The sequence below is a fragment of the Sturnus vulgaris genome, chromosome 35 (genome assembly GCF_052056855.1).
Source record: "Sturnus vulgaris isolate bStuVul1 chromosome 35, bStuVul1.hap1, whole genome shotgun sequence".
Taxonomy (NCBI): Eukaryota; Metazoa; Chordata; class Aves; order Passeriformes; family Sturnidae; genus Sturnus; species Sturnus vulgaris.
The window spans coordinates 401023-415143 of NC_142277.1; the positions used below are offsets into that span (position 1 = coordinate 401023).

The following is a 14121-nucleotide window of genomic DNA, read 5'->3' on the forward strand; positions in this document are numbered from 1 at the left end:
GGATCAATTTTGGATCTCTTGGATCAATCCTGGGTCAATCCAGAACTCCTGGAAAAATCCTGGATTAATCCCAGAACTCCTGGACCAATTCTGGATCTCTTGGATCAATTTTGGATCAATCTCAGAACTCCTGGATCAATTCTGGGTCAATTCTGGAGTTCCTGGATCAATCTTGGATCAATCCCAGAACTCCTGGACCAATTCTGGATCCCCTGGATCAATTTTGGATCTCCTGGGCCAATCCAGGATCAATCCCGGACCAATTCTGGAGTTCCTGGACCAACCCCAGCACTCCTGGATCAATTTTGGATCTCCTGGATCAATCCCAGAACTCCTGGATCAATCCAGGACCGATCCAGGACCAACCCCAGCACTCCTGGATCAATTTTGGATTTCCTGGATCAATTTTGGATCAATCCTGGATCAACCCCAGAACACCTGGATCAATTTTGGATCTCCTGGATCAATCTTGGATCAATCCCAGAACTCCTGGATCAATTCTGGACCAATCCCAGAACTCCTGGATCAATTTTGGATTTCCTGGATCAATCCTGGACCAATCCCAGAACTCCTGGATCAATTCTGGACCAATCCCAGAACTCCTGGATCAATTCTGGACCAATCCCAGAACTCCTGGATCAATTCTGGACCAATCCCAGAACTCCTGGATCAATTTTGGATTTCCTGGATCAATCCTGGACCAATCCCAGAACTCCTGGATCAATTTTGGATCTCCTGGATCAATCCTGGATCAATCCCAGAACTCCTGGATCAATTTTGGATCAATCTTGAATCAATCCCAGAACTCCTGGATCAATCCTGGATCAATCCCAGACCTCCTGGATCAATTTTGGATCAATCCTGGATCAATCTTGAATCAACCCCAGAACACCTGGATCGATTCTGGATCAATCTTGAATCAATCCCAGAACTCCTGGATCAATCCTGGACCAATTCTGGACCAACCCCAGAACTCCTGGATCAATTTTGGATCAATCCTGGACCAATCCTGGACCCATCCAGAACCAACCCCAGAACTCCTGGATCAATTTTGGATCAATCCAGGACCAATCCTGGACCCATCCAGGACCAACCCCAGCAACTCCTGGGACCCCCACCCCCTCCCCCCCCTCCCCCACCCCCTTCCATCACGACCCCACCTCCCCCCCTTCCCCTTTCTCCCCTTCCCACTCCCCCCCCGCCCTCCCTTTGCCGACCCCTCCGGAACTTTCCAGCTGCTGCCAACTCCCGCCCAGCTTGGAGCTGGACGCGCCCATGGAGCCGCTCTGGGAGCCGTTGGTTTGGGAGCAAACGTTGGATTTGCCCTTGGCCTTGGGCTGCCCGCCGTGCATTTTGTACTTCATGAGGAGGATGAAGATGAAGACGAGCACGGAGGCCACGATGATGCCGCCGATGACGATGATCATGGTCCCGCCCAGCAGCTGAGCCTGCAGCGAGCGGCAGGGCCGGAATTCCGCCCGCGTGGAGAAGCGGGAGCAGCCCAGGGGCCGCGTGGCCGGCAGCGAGCTCCGAGCGTCCGAGAACACGGCCAGGACACAGAGCTCGTAGTCCCGGCCCGGGGCCAGGTCTGACAGCGAGAACGACGCGCTGGGGGCCGGGATCATCCTGGAATGGGAACGGGGAATGGGTTGGCCAGAGATTCACAAATTTTTCCGATTTTTTTCCAATTTTTTCCCATTTTTTTCCCATTTTTTTGGCATTTTTTCCCCATTTTTTTGGCATTTTTTTGGCATTTTTTCCCATTTTTTCCACTTTTTTCCCCATTTTTTTCCTATTTTTTCCCAATTTTTTCCACTTTTTTCCCCATTTTTTTCCTATTTTTTCCCATTTTTTCCACTTTTTTTCCCATTTTTTCAGCATTTTTTCCACTTTTTTTGGCATTTTTTCCCCATTTTTTCCACTTTTTTTCCCATTTTTTTTGGCATTTTTTCCCCATTTTTTGGCATTTTTTCCACTTTTTCTCCCATTGTTTCCCCATGTTTTTGGCATTTTTCCCCCCATTTTTTAGCATTTTTTCCCCATTTCTTTGGATTTTTTTCCCCATTTTTTGGGCTTTTTTTCCCCATTTTCCCCACAATTTTTTGGCTTTTTTTCCCATTTTTTCTCCAATTTTTTTCCCATTTTTTCCCCATTTTTTTGGCCTTTTTTCCCCATTTTTTCCCCATTTTTCCCCCATTTTTTTGGGCATTTTCCCCCCATTTTTTTGGCCATTTTTTCCCCATTTTTTTCCCCATTTTTCCCATTTTTTCGGGCCATTTTTTCCCCACAGGACACAGAGCTCGTAGTCCCGGCCCGGGGCCAGGTCTGACAGCGAGAACGACGCGCTGGGGGCCGGGATCATCCTGCAACGGGAACGGGGACTGAGTTGGCCAGAGATTCACAAATTTTTCCCAGTTTTTTCCAATTTTTTTGGCTTTTTTTCCCATTTTTTTGGAATTTTTTCCCATTTTTTTGGAATTTTTTCCCATTTTTTTGGCATTTTTTCTACATTTTTTCCACTTTTTTCCCCATTTTTTTGGCATTTTTTCCCATTTTTTTTCCACTTTTTTTCCCATTTTTTTGGCATTTTTTCCCATATTTTTCCACTTTTTTTCCCTTTTTTTTTGGCATTTTTTCCCCATTTTTTCCCAATTTTTTGGCATTTTTTCCCCTTTTTTTGGCATTTTTTCCCCATTTTTTCCCCATTTTTTCCACTTTTTTTCCCATTTTTTTGGCATTTTTTCCCCATTTTTTTGGCATTTTTTCCCATTTTTTTGGCATTTTTTCCCCATTTTTCCCCCATTTTTTTGGCATTTTTTCTCCCATTTTTGGGGCATTTTTTCTCCCATTTTTTTCCAATTTTTTCCCGTTTTTTTTGGCATTTTTCCCCATTTTTTTGGCATTTTTTGGGGCATTTTTCCCCATTTTTTTGGCATTTTTTCCCCATTTTTTTTGGCATTTTTTCCCCATTTTTTTGGCATTTTTTCCCACTTTTTTTCCCATTTTTTCCACTTTTTTTCCCATTTTTTGGGCATTTTTCCCCATTTTTTTTGGCATTTTTTCCACTTTTTTCCCCATTTTTTGGGGATTTTTTTCCACTTCTTTTGGGAATTTTTTCCCACTTTTTTTCCGCTTTTTTTCCCATTTTTTCCACTTTTTTTTCCCATTTTTTTCACTTTTTTCCCCATTTTTTTGGGCATTTTTTCCCATTTTTTCCCCATTTTTTCGGCATTTTTTCCTATTTTTTCCCCATTTTTTTCCATTTTTTTGGCCATTTTTTCCATATTTTTTCCCCATTTTTTTCCCATTTTTTCTGCTTTTTCCCCATTTTTTTTGGTATTTTTTGGCATTTTTTCCCTATTTCCCCCCCATTTTTTCCCCATTTTTTGGGCATTTTTTCCCATTTTTTTCCCATTTTTCCCACTTTTTTTCCCCCATTTTTTTTGGCTTTTTTTTACATTTTTATCCCCATTTTTATCTGCTTTTTTTCCCTTTTTTTGGCTTTTTTTCCCCAATTTTTCACACCCTTCTCCAGCTCCTTTTCCCATTTTCCAACCACTTTCCCACATTTTCCTGCCAGTTTTCCACATTTTTCCACATTTTCCATCCTTTGGATCCTTTTCCTGTGTTTTCCAACCCCTTTTCCACATTCCCATTTTTTCCACATTTTTTCACCTCTTTTTCCACATTTTCCCGTATTTTTCCCCTTTTTTCCCACATTTTTCCATCAGTTTTTTCCACATTTTCCCCACATTTTTCCACCTTTTTTTTCCACATTTTTTTCACCTGTTTTCCCACGTTTTTTCCCACATTTTCCCCATATTTTTCCACATTTTCCCACCCCTTTTCCTCCACATTTTTCCATCGTTTTTTTCCACATTTTTCCCACATTTTCCACCTGTTTTTCCACATTTTCCCGTATTTTTTCACCTGGTTTTTTCCACATTTTTCCACCTGTTTTCTCACCTGATTTTTCACATTTTCCCACCCATTTTCCCACCTGGTTTTCCACATTTTTCCACATTTTTCCCACATTTTTCCACCTGGTTTTCGAGATTTTTCCCACCTGTTTTTTCCACATTTTCCCCATATTTTTCCACATTTTCCCACCTGTTTTTCTGTATTTTTCCACCTGTTTTTCCACATTTTTCCACCTGTTTTTCCACCTGGTTTTCCCACATTTTCCCCACATTTTTCCACCCATTTTCCACATTTTTCCACCCATTTTCCACATTTTTTCCACCCATTTTCCCACATTTTTCCACCCATTTTCCACATTTTTCCACCCATTTTCCACATTTTTTCCACCCATTTTCCCACATTTTTCCACCCATTTTCCACATTTTTCCACATTTTCCCACCCATTTTCCCACCTGTTTTCCTGTATTTTTCTACCTGTTTTTCCACATTTTTCCACCTGTTTTCCACCTGGTTTTCCCACATTTTCCCCATATTTTTCCACATTTTCCCACCTGTTTTTCCCCATATTTTTCTACCTGTTTTTTCCACATTTTTTCCACCCATTTTTTCACATTTTCCCACCCATTTTCCCACCTGGTTTTCCACATTTTCCCACCCGTTTTCCCAACATTTTTCCACCTGCTCTTCACACATTTTCCCCATATTTTTCCACATTTTTCCACCTGTTTTTCCACATTTTTCCACATTTTCCACCTGGTTTTCCTACATTTTCTCCACATTTTCCCACCTGTTTTTCCACATTTTTTCACCTGTTTTTCCACCTGGTTTTCCCACATTTTCCCCATATTTTTCCACATTTTCCCACCTGTTTTCCCCCATATTTTTCCACCTGTTTTTTTCCACATTTTTTCCACCCATTTTCCACATTTTTTCCACCCATTTTCCACATTTTTCCACCTGGTTTTCCCACATTTTCCCCATATTTTTCCACATTTTTCCACCTGTTTTTTTCCACATTTTCCCATCCATTTTCCCACAATTTTCCATCCATTTTCCACATTTTTCCACCTGTTCTTCCCACATTTCCCCCCTATTTTTCCACCCATTTTCCCACCTGTTTTTCCACATTTTCCCACCCATTTTCCCACATTTTTCCACCTGGTTCTCCACATTTTTTCCACCCATTTTTCCACATTTTTCCACCCATTTTCCACATTTTTCCACATTTTCCCACCCATTTTCCCACCTGGTTTTCCCACATTTTCCCACCTGTTTTCCTGTATTTTTCCACCTGGTTTTCCCCTATTTTCCCACCCGTCTTCCCAACATTTTTCCACCTGTTCTTCCCACATTTCCCCCCTATTTTTCCACATTTTCCACCTGGTTTTCCACCTGGTTTTCCCACATTTTCCCCATGTTTTTCCACATTTTACCACCTGTTTTCCCACATTTTCCCACCCGTTTTCCCACCCATTTTCCCACCTGTTTTCCTGTATTTTTCTACCTGTTTTTTCCACATTTTCCCCATATTTTTCCACATTTTCCCCACATTTTTCCACCTATTTTTCCACCTGTTTTTTCCACCTTTTTCAACCCATTTCCCACATTTTTCCACCTGTTTTTCCACCTGGTTTTCCACATTTCCCCACCCATTTTCCCACCCATTTTCCCACCTGTTTTCCTGTATTTTTCCACCTGTTTTTCCCCTGTTTTCCCACCCGTTTTCCCAACATTTTTCCACCTGCTCTTCCCACATTTCCCCCCTATTTTTCCACATTTTTCCACCTGTTTTTCCACATTTTTCCACATTTTACCACCTGTTTTCCCACATTTCCCCACCCATTTCCCCACCTGTTTTCCTGTATTTTTCTACCTGTTTTTTCCACATTTTTCCACATTTTCCCACCTGTTTTTTTCCACATTTTCCCACCCATTCTTCCACATTTTCCCACCTGTTTTTCCCCTATTTTCCCACCCGTTTTCCCAACATTTTTCCACCTGTTCTTCCCACATTTTCCCCATATTTTTCCACATTTTACCACCTGTTTTCCCACATTTTCCCACCCATTTCCCCACCCATTTTCCCACCCATTTTCCCACCTGTTTTCCTGTATTTTTCTACCTGTTTTTTCCACATTTTTCCACATTTTCCCACCTGTTTTTTTCCACATTTTCCCACCCGTTTTTCCACATTTTCCCACCTGTTTTTCCCCTGTTTTCCCACCCGTTTTCCCAACATTTTTCCACCTGCTCTTCCCACATTTCCCCCCTATTTTTCCACATTTTACCACCTGTTTTCCCACATTCCCCCACCCATTTTCCCACCCATTTTCCCACCTGTTTTCCTGTATTTTTCTACCTGTTTTTTCCACATTTTTCCACATTTTCCCACCTGTTTTTTTCCACATTTTCCCACCCATTTTTCCACATTTTTCCCACCTGTTTTTCCACATTTTCCTACCCATTTTCTCACCCATTTTCCCACCTGTTTTCCTGTATTTTTCTACCTGTTTTTTCCACATTTTTCCACATTTTCCCACCCATTTTTCCACATTTTCCCACCCATTTTTCCACATTTTCCCACCCATTCTTCCACATTTTCCCACCTGTTTTTCCCCCATTTTCCCACCCATTTTCCCCAACATTTTTCCGCCTGCTCCTCCCCCATCCCCCCCCCATTCCCCCCATCCCCCACCCCAAAAATTCCAATTTTTTTTCCCCCCCCTCCAATCACCGATAAACCAGGATCTCGTCTCCCGAGCTGTTGTACTGGATCTGGTACATCCTCAACCCTTCCAGCTCCTCCTGCGGCGGCCACCGCACCAACGCCGACGTCGCCGTCACCTCGGCCACCACCACCCCCCCCCCGCCGCCACCACCTTTGTCCCCTTTCTCCCCTTTGGAATCGTTGCCCAAACTCGACTTGGCCGAAATCAAGATGTCGGACGGCGCCGGCGCGGCCGCGTCCGTTTTTTTCCCTTCCTCGTCCTCGCACTCGGTGCCGTTGGCGTCCGGCACCACGCGGAACTCGACGGGCGCCGTCGACTCGCCGGCGGCGTTGGAGGCGATGCAAGTGAACGTGCCTTGGTCGCCCAAGGCCGCTTCCAAAATATCCAAGGTGCCGTTGCGGTACGACACCGTCCTCGACGTGTTGGCCACCAACTTGCCGTCGGGGGCGATCCAACGCACGTACGGGTCGGGGTCGCCCACGGCTTTGCACTTCAACGAGGCGCCGCGACCGACGGCCGCCGCCAGCTTGGGCGTGCGGTGGGTGATCATGGGGGGCTCGCAAACGAACTCTTCCTCGCGGATGCTCCAGAAATATTTTCCCATCAGCTCCGGCGGCGAGGCGCAGGTTTCCAGGTCGTCCTCCCGCGTCAGACGGCGCAGCCAAACCAACTCGCAGTTGCAGTGGAGGGGGTTGCCGCCGAAACTCAACACCAAGGAGGTCAAGGGAGAACCTTTGGATTTGGCGTAGACGGGGATGCGGGAGAAGAGCGGGTCCGGAGGGATCTTCTTGAGTTTGTTGGACGTCATGTCCAACCTGGCCAACTTGTGGAGGTTGGAAAAAATCCCCTCGGGCACGAACTCGATGAGGTTGTGATCCAAACTCACCGTGTTGACGTTGGAGAGCTTGGCCACCGTCGACCAAGGAACGTCCACCAAGTTGTTGTAGGACAAATCCAAATCCTCGATGGTCTCCAAGAAATCGTCCAAGGATTTGGGCGAGATGAAGCTCAGCTGGTTGTTGCTCAGGATTAAGTGGCGCAGGTTAATTAACCCTTTGAAGTGCTCCTCGTTAATGGCCGTCAGGCGGTTGCTGTCCAGGTGGAGGGCGTGCAGGCCCCTGAGGTCGGAGAAGGCGTAAGGCATGATTTGGCTGATGGTGTTGCGCGACAGAGTCAAGTGGATCAACTGGGTCATGTTGGCGAAATCGCGGCGCCGCAGCACCGTGATGAAATTATCCATGAGGCGCAGCTCGGCCGTGCGCCGGTCGATGCCGGCCGGCACGAAGAGGAGCCCGGTTTTGGTGCACAGGATGGTGAAGGACGGCGAGAGGTTCTGGCACGAGCAGCGCTTGGGGCACGGCGGGGAGTTCGAGGCGGTCGCGGTGAGGAAGAAGAAGAAGAAGAAGAAGAGGAGGAGGAGGAGAGGCAGCGGGAGGTTTTCCATCGTCGGGAAGAAGGGGAATCTGGGAAGAAAAAAAAAAAAAACGGGATTAGCAAAGAAGATGGCGGGATTGGAAAATAAAATGGCGGAATTCGCAAAAAAGATGGCGGAATTAGGGAAGAAAATGGCGGAATTCGCAAAGAAAATGGCGGAATTCGCAAAGAAAATGGCGGGATTGGAAATAAAATGGCGGAATAGGAAAAGAAAATGGCGGAATAGGAAAAGAAAATGGCGGAATTAGAAAATGGCGGAATTAGGAAAGAAAATGGCGGAATTCGCGAAGAAAATGGCGGGATTGGAAATAAAATGGCGGAATAGGAAAAGAAAATGGCGGAATAGGAAAAGAAAATGGCGGAAATAGAAAATGGCGGAATTAGGAAAGAAAATGGCGGAATTAGCGAAGAAAATGGCGGAATTCGCAAAGAAAATGGCGGAATTTGCAATAAAATGGCGGGATTAGAAATAAAAAATGGCGGAATTAGCAAAAAAAAAAAAAAAAAAAAAAAAGGAGAAATTTGGTTGAGTTTTGGGGTTAAAACCAAGTTTTAATTCCGAGAGGTTGAGAGGTAATAAACGGAATAATAATTAATTTAAAATTGAAAAGAATTCCAAAGAATTCATTAAATTAATTAATTAAAAATGAATGTCAATTCAAAATCGGGAGGAATTAAAGTGGAAAATGATAATGGAAATGTTAAAGAGGAAAAATAAAGGATTTAAAATAATAATGATGGGAATTAAGTAATCAAAATTAAGTTATGGAAATTAAAATATTTAAAGGAATTCAAATAAAAATAAGAAAAAATATTTAAAATATTACAAATCCAATAATATAATACAATATTAAAGCACGATAACAAATTGTATTAAAACTTCAAATAATTCAAGTAAAATCATTAAAATTGAAATATTAGAAGTTAAAATATTGAAAATTAAAATAAGAAAGGAATAACAGAAATCAAAGAATGAATTTAAAATATGAATGCACTGAAAAGAGCCAGAGAATAATGGATTAAAATAATAATTAAAAACTGAATTGATGAGAAATGAATGAGACTAAATTCAGAATAATAAAGATAACATTTAAATCTAAACCAATATTAAATAAAAAAATATAATTTTAAAATTATAATTAGTGATCAATTAAAAAGAAATTTATAACAACAATAAACTTTAAAAATAATAATCCCTTTAAAAGGAATAGAAAGAGTTAAAATCAATTTTAATATAATAATTGTAAGAAAAATATTACTTAATAAATTAATAATTTTATTAACTTAATAAATTTAATAAAGAGAACCATACATTATTAATTCAAAATTAAAACAAAGAATAAAATGATTTCTAATTAAAACACCTCAAAAAAAGCAGAAATTAAGCCAATGATTAAATAAATCCTATTAATTAGGACAAATAATTAATTAATACGAACTAATTACACATAATCCTATTCCTCCTTAATAAAGAAAAAAAAATTCAATTAATCCCAAAACCTCCCTGAAATCCCCGGGGATTTCCCTTTATCCCCAAATCCTTTGGGATTCCAAATTCTTGGGAATCTTTCCCAAAATTCCAACCAGGAAGGAGGAAAACGAGGATTTTCCTGATTTTCCAAGGGAAAAAAAAAAATTGGAATTTGAAAAGGGCCCAAAATTCCGAGATTTCTGAGGGAAAATTGGGATTTAGGGGAATAAAAGGCCCAAAAATCCAAGATTTTGGGGTGGAAAAAGTGGGATTTGGGAGGGAAAACAAGGCCCAAAATTCCAGGATTTTAGAGTGGAAAAAGTGGGATTTGGAGTAGGCCAAACTCAAAATTCCAAGATTTCTGAAGGAAAATTGGGAAAAAGGGAAATGCAGAGAATAAAATTCCAAGGTTTCTGTGGGAAAATTGGGATTTAGGATAAGCCAGGCCCAAAATTCTGGGATTTTGGAGTGGAAAAAGTGGGATTTGGGGGGAAAACAAGGCCCAAATTCCACAATTTCAGGGGGAAAAGTGGGATTTGGAGTAGGCCAAGCTCAAAATTCCAAGATTTCTGAGGGAAAAGTGGGAAAGAGGGAAATGCAGAGAATAAAATTCCAAGGTTTCTGAGGTAAAATTGGGATTTAGGGGATAAAAGGCCCAAAATTCCAGGATTTTGGAGCGGAAAAAGTGGTATTTGAGGGATAAACAAGGCCCAAAATCCGGGATTTTTGAGGGAAAAAGAGGATTTGGAGTAGGCCAGGCCCAAAATTCCCAGATTTCTGAGGGAAAAGTGGGAAAGAGGAAAATACAGAGAATAAAATTCCAAGGTTTCTGTGGGAAAATTGGGATTTAGGATAACCCAGGCCCAAAATTCTGGGATTTTGGAGTGGAAAAAGTGGGATTTGGGGGGAAAACAAGGCCCAAAATTCCACAATTTCAGGGGGAAAAGTGGGATTTGGAGTAGGCCAAGCTCAAAATTCCAAGATTTCTGAGGGAAAAGTGGGAAAGAGGAAAATACAGAGAATAAAATTCCAAGGTTTCTGTGGGAAAATTGGGATTTAGGATAAGCCAGGCCCAAAATTCCAGGATTTTAGAGGGAGAAAAGGAGGATTTGAGGTTTCCCAGATTTCTGAGGGAAAAGTGGGATTTGAGGGATACAAAGGCCCAAAATTCCACAATTTTAGAGTGGAAAAAGTGGGATTTGGAGTAGGCCAAACCCAAAATTCCAAGATTTCTGAGGGAAAATTAGGAAAAAAAGGGAAATGCAGAGAATAAAATTCCAAGGTTTCTGAGGGAAAATTGGGATTTAGGGGATAAAAGGCCCAAAATTCCAAGATTTTGGAGGTAAAGGGAGGATTTGGAGTAGGCCAGGCCTAAAATTCCCAGATTTCTGAGGGAAAAGTGGGATTTAGGATAAGCCAGGCCCAAAATTCCAGGATTTTTGAGGGAAAAGTGGGAAAGAGGAAAATACAGAGAATAAAATTCCAAGGTTTCTGTGGGAAAATTGGGATTTAGGATAAGCCAGGCCCAAAATTCTGGGATTTTGGAGTGGAAAAAGTAGGATTTGGGGGGAAAACAAGGCCCAAAATTCCAAGATTTCTGAGGGAAAATTGTGATTTAGGGGAATAAAAGGCCCAAAATTCCAGGATTTTGGAGTGGAAAAAGTGGGATTTGGAGTAGGCCAAGCTCAAAATTCCAAGATTTCTGAGGGAAAATTTGATTTAGGGGAATAAAAGGCCCAAAATTCCAAGATTTCTGAGGGAAAATTGGGATTTAGGGGAATAAAAGGCCCAAAAATCCAAGATTTTGGGGTGGAAAAAATGGGATTTGGGAGGGAAAACAAGGCCCAAAAATCCAGGATTTTAGAGTGGAAAAAGTGGAATTTGGAGTAGGCCAAACTCAAAATTCCAAGATTTCTGAGGGAAAATTTGATTTAGGGGAATAAAAGGCCCAAAATTCCAAGATTTTGGAGGTAAAGGGAGGATTTGGAGTAGGCCAGGCCTAAAATTCCAAGATTTTTGAGGGAAAAGTGGGAAAAAGGGAAATGCAGAGAATAAAATTCCAAGATTTCTGAGGGGAAATTGAGATTTGGGGGATAAAAGGCCCAAAATTCTGGGATTTTGGTGTGGAAAAAGTGGGATTTGGAGTAGGCCAGGCCACAAATTCCAGGATTTCTGAGGGAAAATTAGGATTTAGGGGAATGAAAAGGCCAAAAATCCAAGATTTTGGGGTGGTAAAAGAGAAATTTTGGGATTTCAGGCCCAAAATTCCAGCATTTTTAGGGTGAAAAGGAGGATTTGGAGTAGGCCAAGCTCCAAATTCCAAGATTTCTCAGGGAAAAAGTGGGAAAAGGGGGAAAAAGCCAAAGCCCAAATCCCAAAATGTGAAGGAAAACAAATTCCACAAATCCCCCCCTTTAATCCCAAGGTTTTTCCCAGTTCAAACCAGTTCAAACCAGTAAAATTCCTTCATTTTCCTGCCCAAAATCCCATTTTTCCTTCCCCAGGAATGGGATTCCCCCCACCTCCACCCTTCAAAGTTCATTTTTCCATGCAAAAAAAAAAAACCCCAAAATTCCATAAATTCCATAAATTCCAAGCCTAAATCCAAACCAGCAGGGATTGATCGATTTGGGGATTATTTAAAATTTAAAAAAAAAAAAAAATTTTCCCATTTTTCCAAGCCTCAGGTGCACATTCCCAAACCCAGGTGTGGCCCGAGGCCTTGAGGGAAAAAAAAAAAATTAAATAAATAAATTCCTTTGGAATGGGAAAAAAAAATAAAAATAAAAACAACCTGGAAAAATCATTCCCAAAATAAAAAAATAAATGTGGAATTCTGGCCTAAATTATATAAGGAAAAAAAAAAAAAAAGGAGGTTGAGGGGGGGGGAAATCTTATCCAGGTGCTGGCAAATCCCGATTTTCCAGGAAAAAAAATAAATGGAGCATCCCTAAAAATTCTTCATTTTAAAGGTTAAAACACCTCCAAAATCCCCCTTTTTTTCCCCTCTTTAAAAAAAGGGATTTTCCTTAGGGGAAAAAAAAAATAAATAAATTTTTTCAGCCTCTAACCAGCAACCCCAGCAAGGAATTTCCCCTCGGGGCTGCAGAATTCCTGGGGAAAAATGAGAATATTGGAATTTTACGTTGGTTTAGAGGTAAAAAAAAATAATATATATATATTTTTTTTAAGAGGAAAAATCTGCATTTTTATCCCGGTTTTAATAGGGAAAAAAAAAAAAATTCCCGGTGGGAATCTTCAATGACACCGCCGTGCCTTGAGGGTCGGAAGGGCTTGGGAAAAATGAAGATTTTTTTTTTTTTTTTTAGGGGATTTGTAGAGGTTTTTTTAAAAAAAAAAGGATTTTTTTTTTAAAAAAAAAAAGGATTTTTTTTTTTTTAAAGGATGAGAATTCCAACGCCGCCGCAACGCGGGAAGGACGCGCCCTGCTCGGAGCAAGGAAAAAAAAAAAATAAAAAAATAAAAAAAAATCGGGAATTGCAGGTGCCGGGAGGGGTAAAAAAAAAAAAAAAAACCGGGAAAAAACGAGAAAAAAAAAATAGGAACGACAGCAGAAAAAAATAAAAATTAAACCTCTAAATTGTTATTTTTTAAATCAAGGATTTGGAAAGAAATTCGACAAAACCCTCCCCCACCCCCTCCCCCCGAGCCGGTTTTTTTAAAATTTTATTTTATTTTTATTTTTATTCCAGGTGTGGCAACACCTGGAAAAGCCACACCTGGGGAGAAAAAGCCACACCTGGATGACACGGCGGATTTATGGGAAAAGATTAAAAAAAAAAACCCAAAAAATAAATTAAAAAAAAAAAACCAAATCTCCGAATTTCCACCGAAAGGGTTAAAAAAGCTGGAAAATTTCGGGAGGGGTCGCGGTTGGAGGGGAAAAAAAAAAAATAAAAAAGGGGAGGAGAGGGGGGGGGTGAAAAAAATGCGGTTTATCCCGATTTTATCGCGATTTTATCTCTTTTTATCGCGGTTTTTTTTTTGGTGGATTAATCGTAGGATTTTTTAATTTTTTTTTAATTAAATTTTTTTAATTTTTTTTTTTTCCCCCTCCCCCCCCGTTTTTAACTCACCTTTCCCGCCGTGGTTTTTTTTTTTTTTTGGGGTTTTTTTCAGGGGGGCGGCGACCCCCGCGCCCCTCCCGGGGGTCCCGAGCCTTCCATGGCCGGGAGCGATCCCGGGAGGAGGAGGAGGAGGAGGAAGAAGAGGAAGAAGAGGAAGAGGAGGAGGAGGAAGAGGAGGAGGAGGAGGAGGAGGAGGAAGAGGAGGAAAAGCCAAAAAAAAAAAAAAAAAAAAAAAAAAAAAAGGAAAGGTGGGGATAGAGAGAGAAAAAAAAATAAAAAAAAAAAAGGAAAAGCAGGAAAAGGAGGAGGAGGAGGAGGAGGAAGAGGAGGAGCCCCCGCCCCTCCCCCCACCCCCTTTCTGCGGCCGAGGGGGAGGGGCGGGGAAAGGGGGAGGGGCGGGGGGAGGGGCCCCTGGTGGGAAATTTTTGGGGTTTTTTGGGGGTTTTTAAAGGGGATTTTTTGGGGTTTTTTGGGGTTT

General features: G+C 41.6%; 1 protein-coding gene across 2 annotated transcripts; it reads right to left on the reverse strand.

Annotated features, from left to right (window-relative positions):
- Positions 1–1148: 1148 nt before the first annotated feature.
- LOC106864423 (leucine-rich repeat and fibronectin type III domain-containing protein 1-like protein) lies at positions 1149–13856 on the reverse strand. Of its 2 annotated transcripts, XM_088155121.1 has the most exons (3): positions 13653–13856; positions 6656–8113; positions 1621–2363 (listed from the first exon to the last, which is right to left on the reverse strand). In XM_088155121.1, the coding sequence occupies exons 2-3, from the start codon at positions 8092–8094 to the stop codon at positions 1793–1795; spliced, it is 2010 nt and encodes a 669-aa protein (XP_088011247.1). In that variant the 5' UTR covers positions 8095–8113; positions 13653–13856; the 3' UTR covers positions 1621–1792. The 2 variants fall into 2 exon arrangements, with proteins under 2 accessions (XP_088011248.1, XP_088011247.1); XM_088155122.1 differs by lacking the exon at positions 13653–13856 and having other exon boundaries at positions 1149–1626; positions 6656–8990.
- Between the last annotated feature and the right edge of the window lie 265 nt (positions 13857–14121).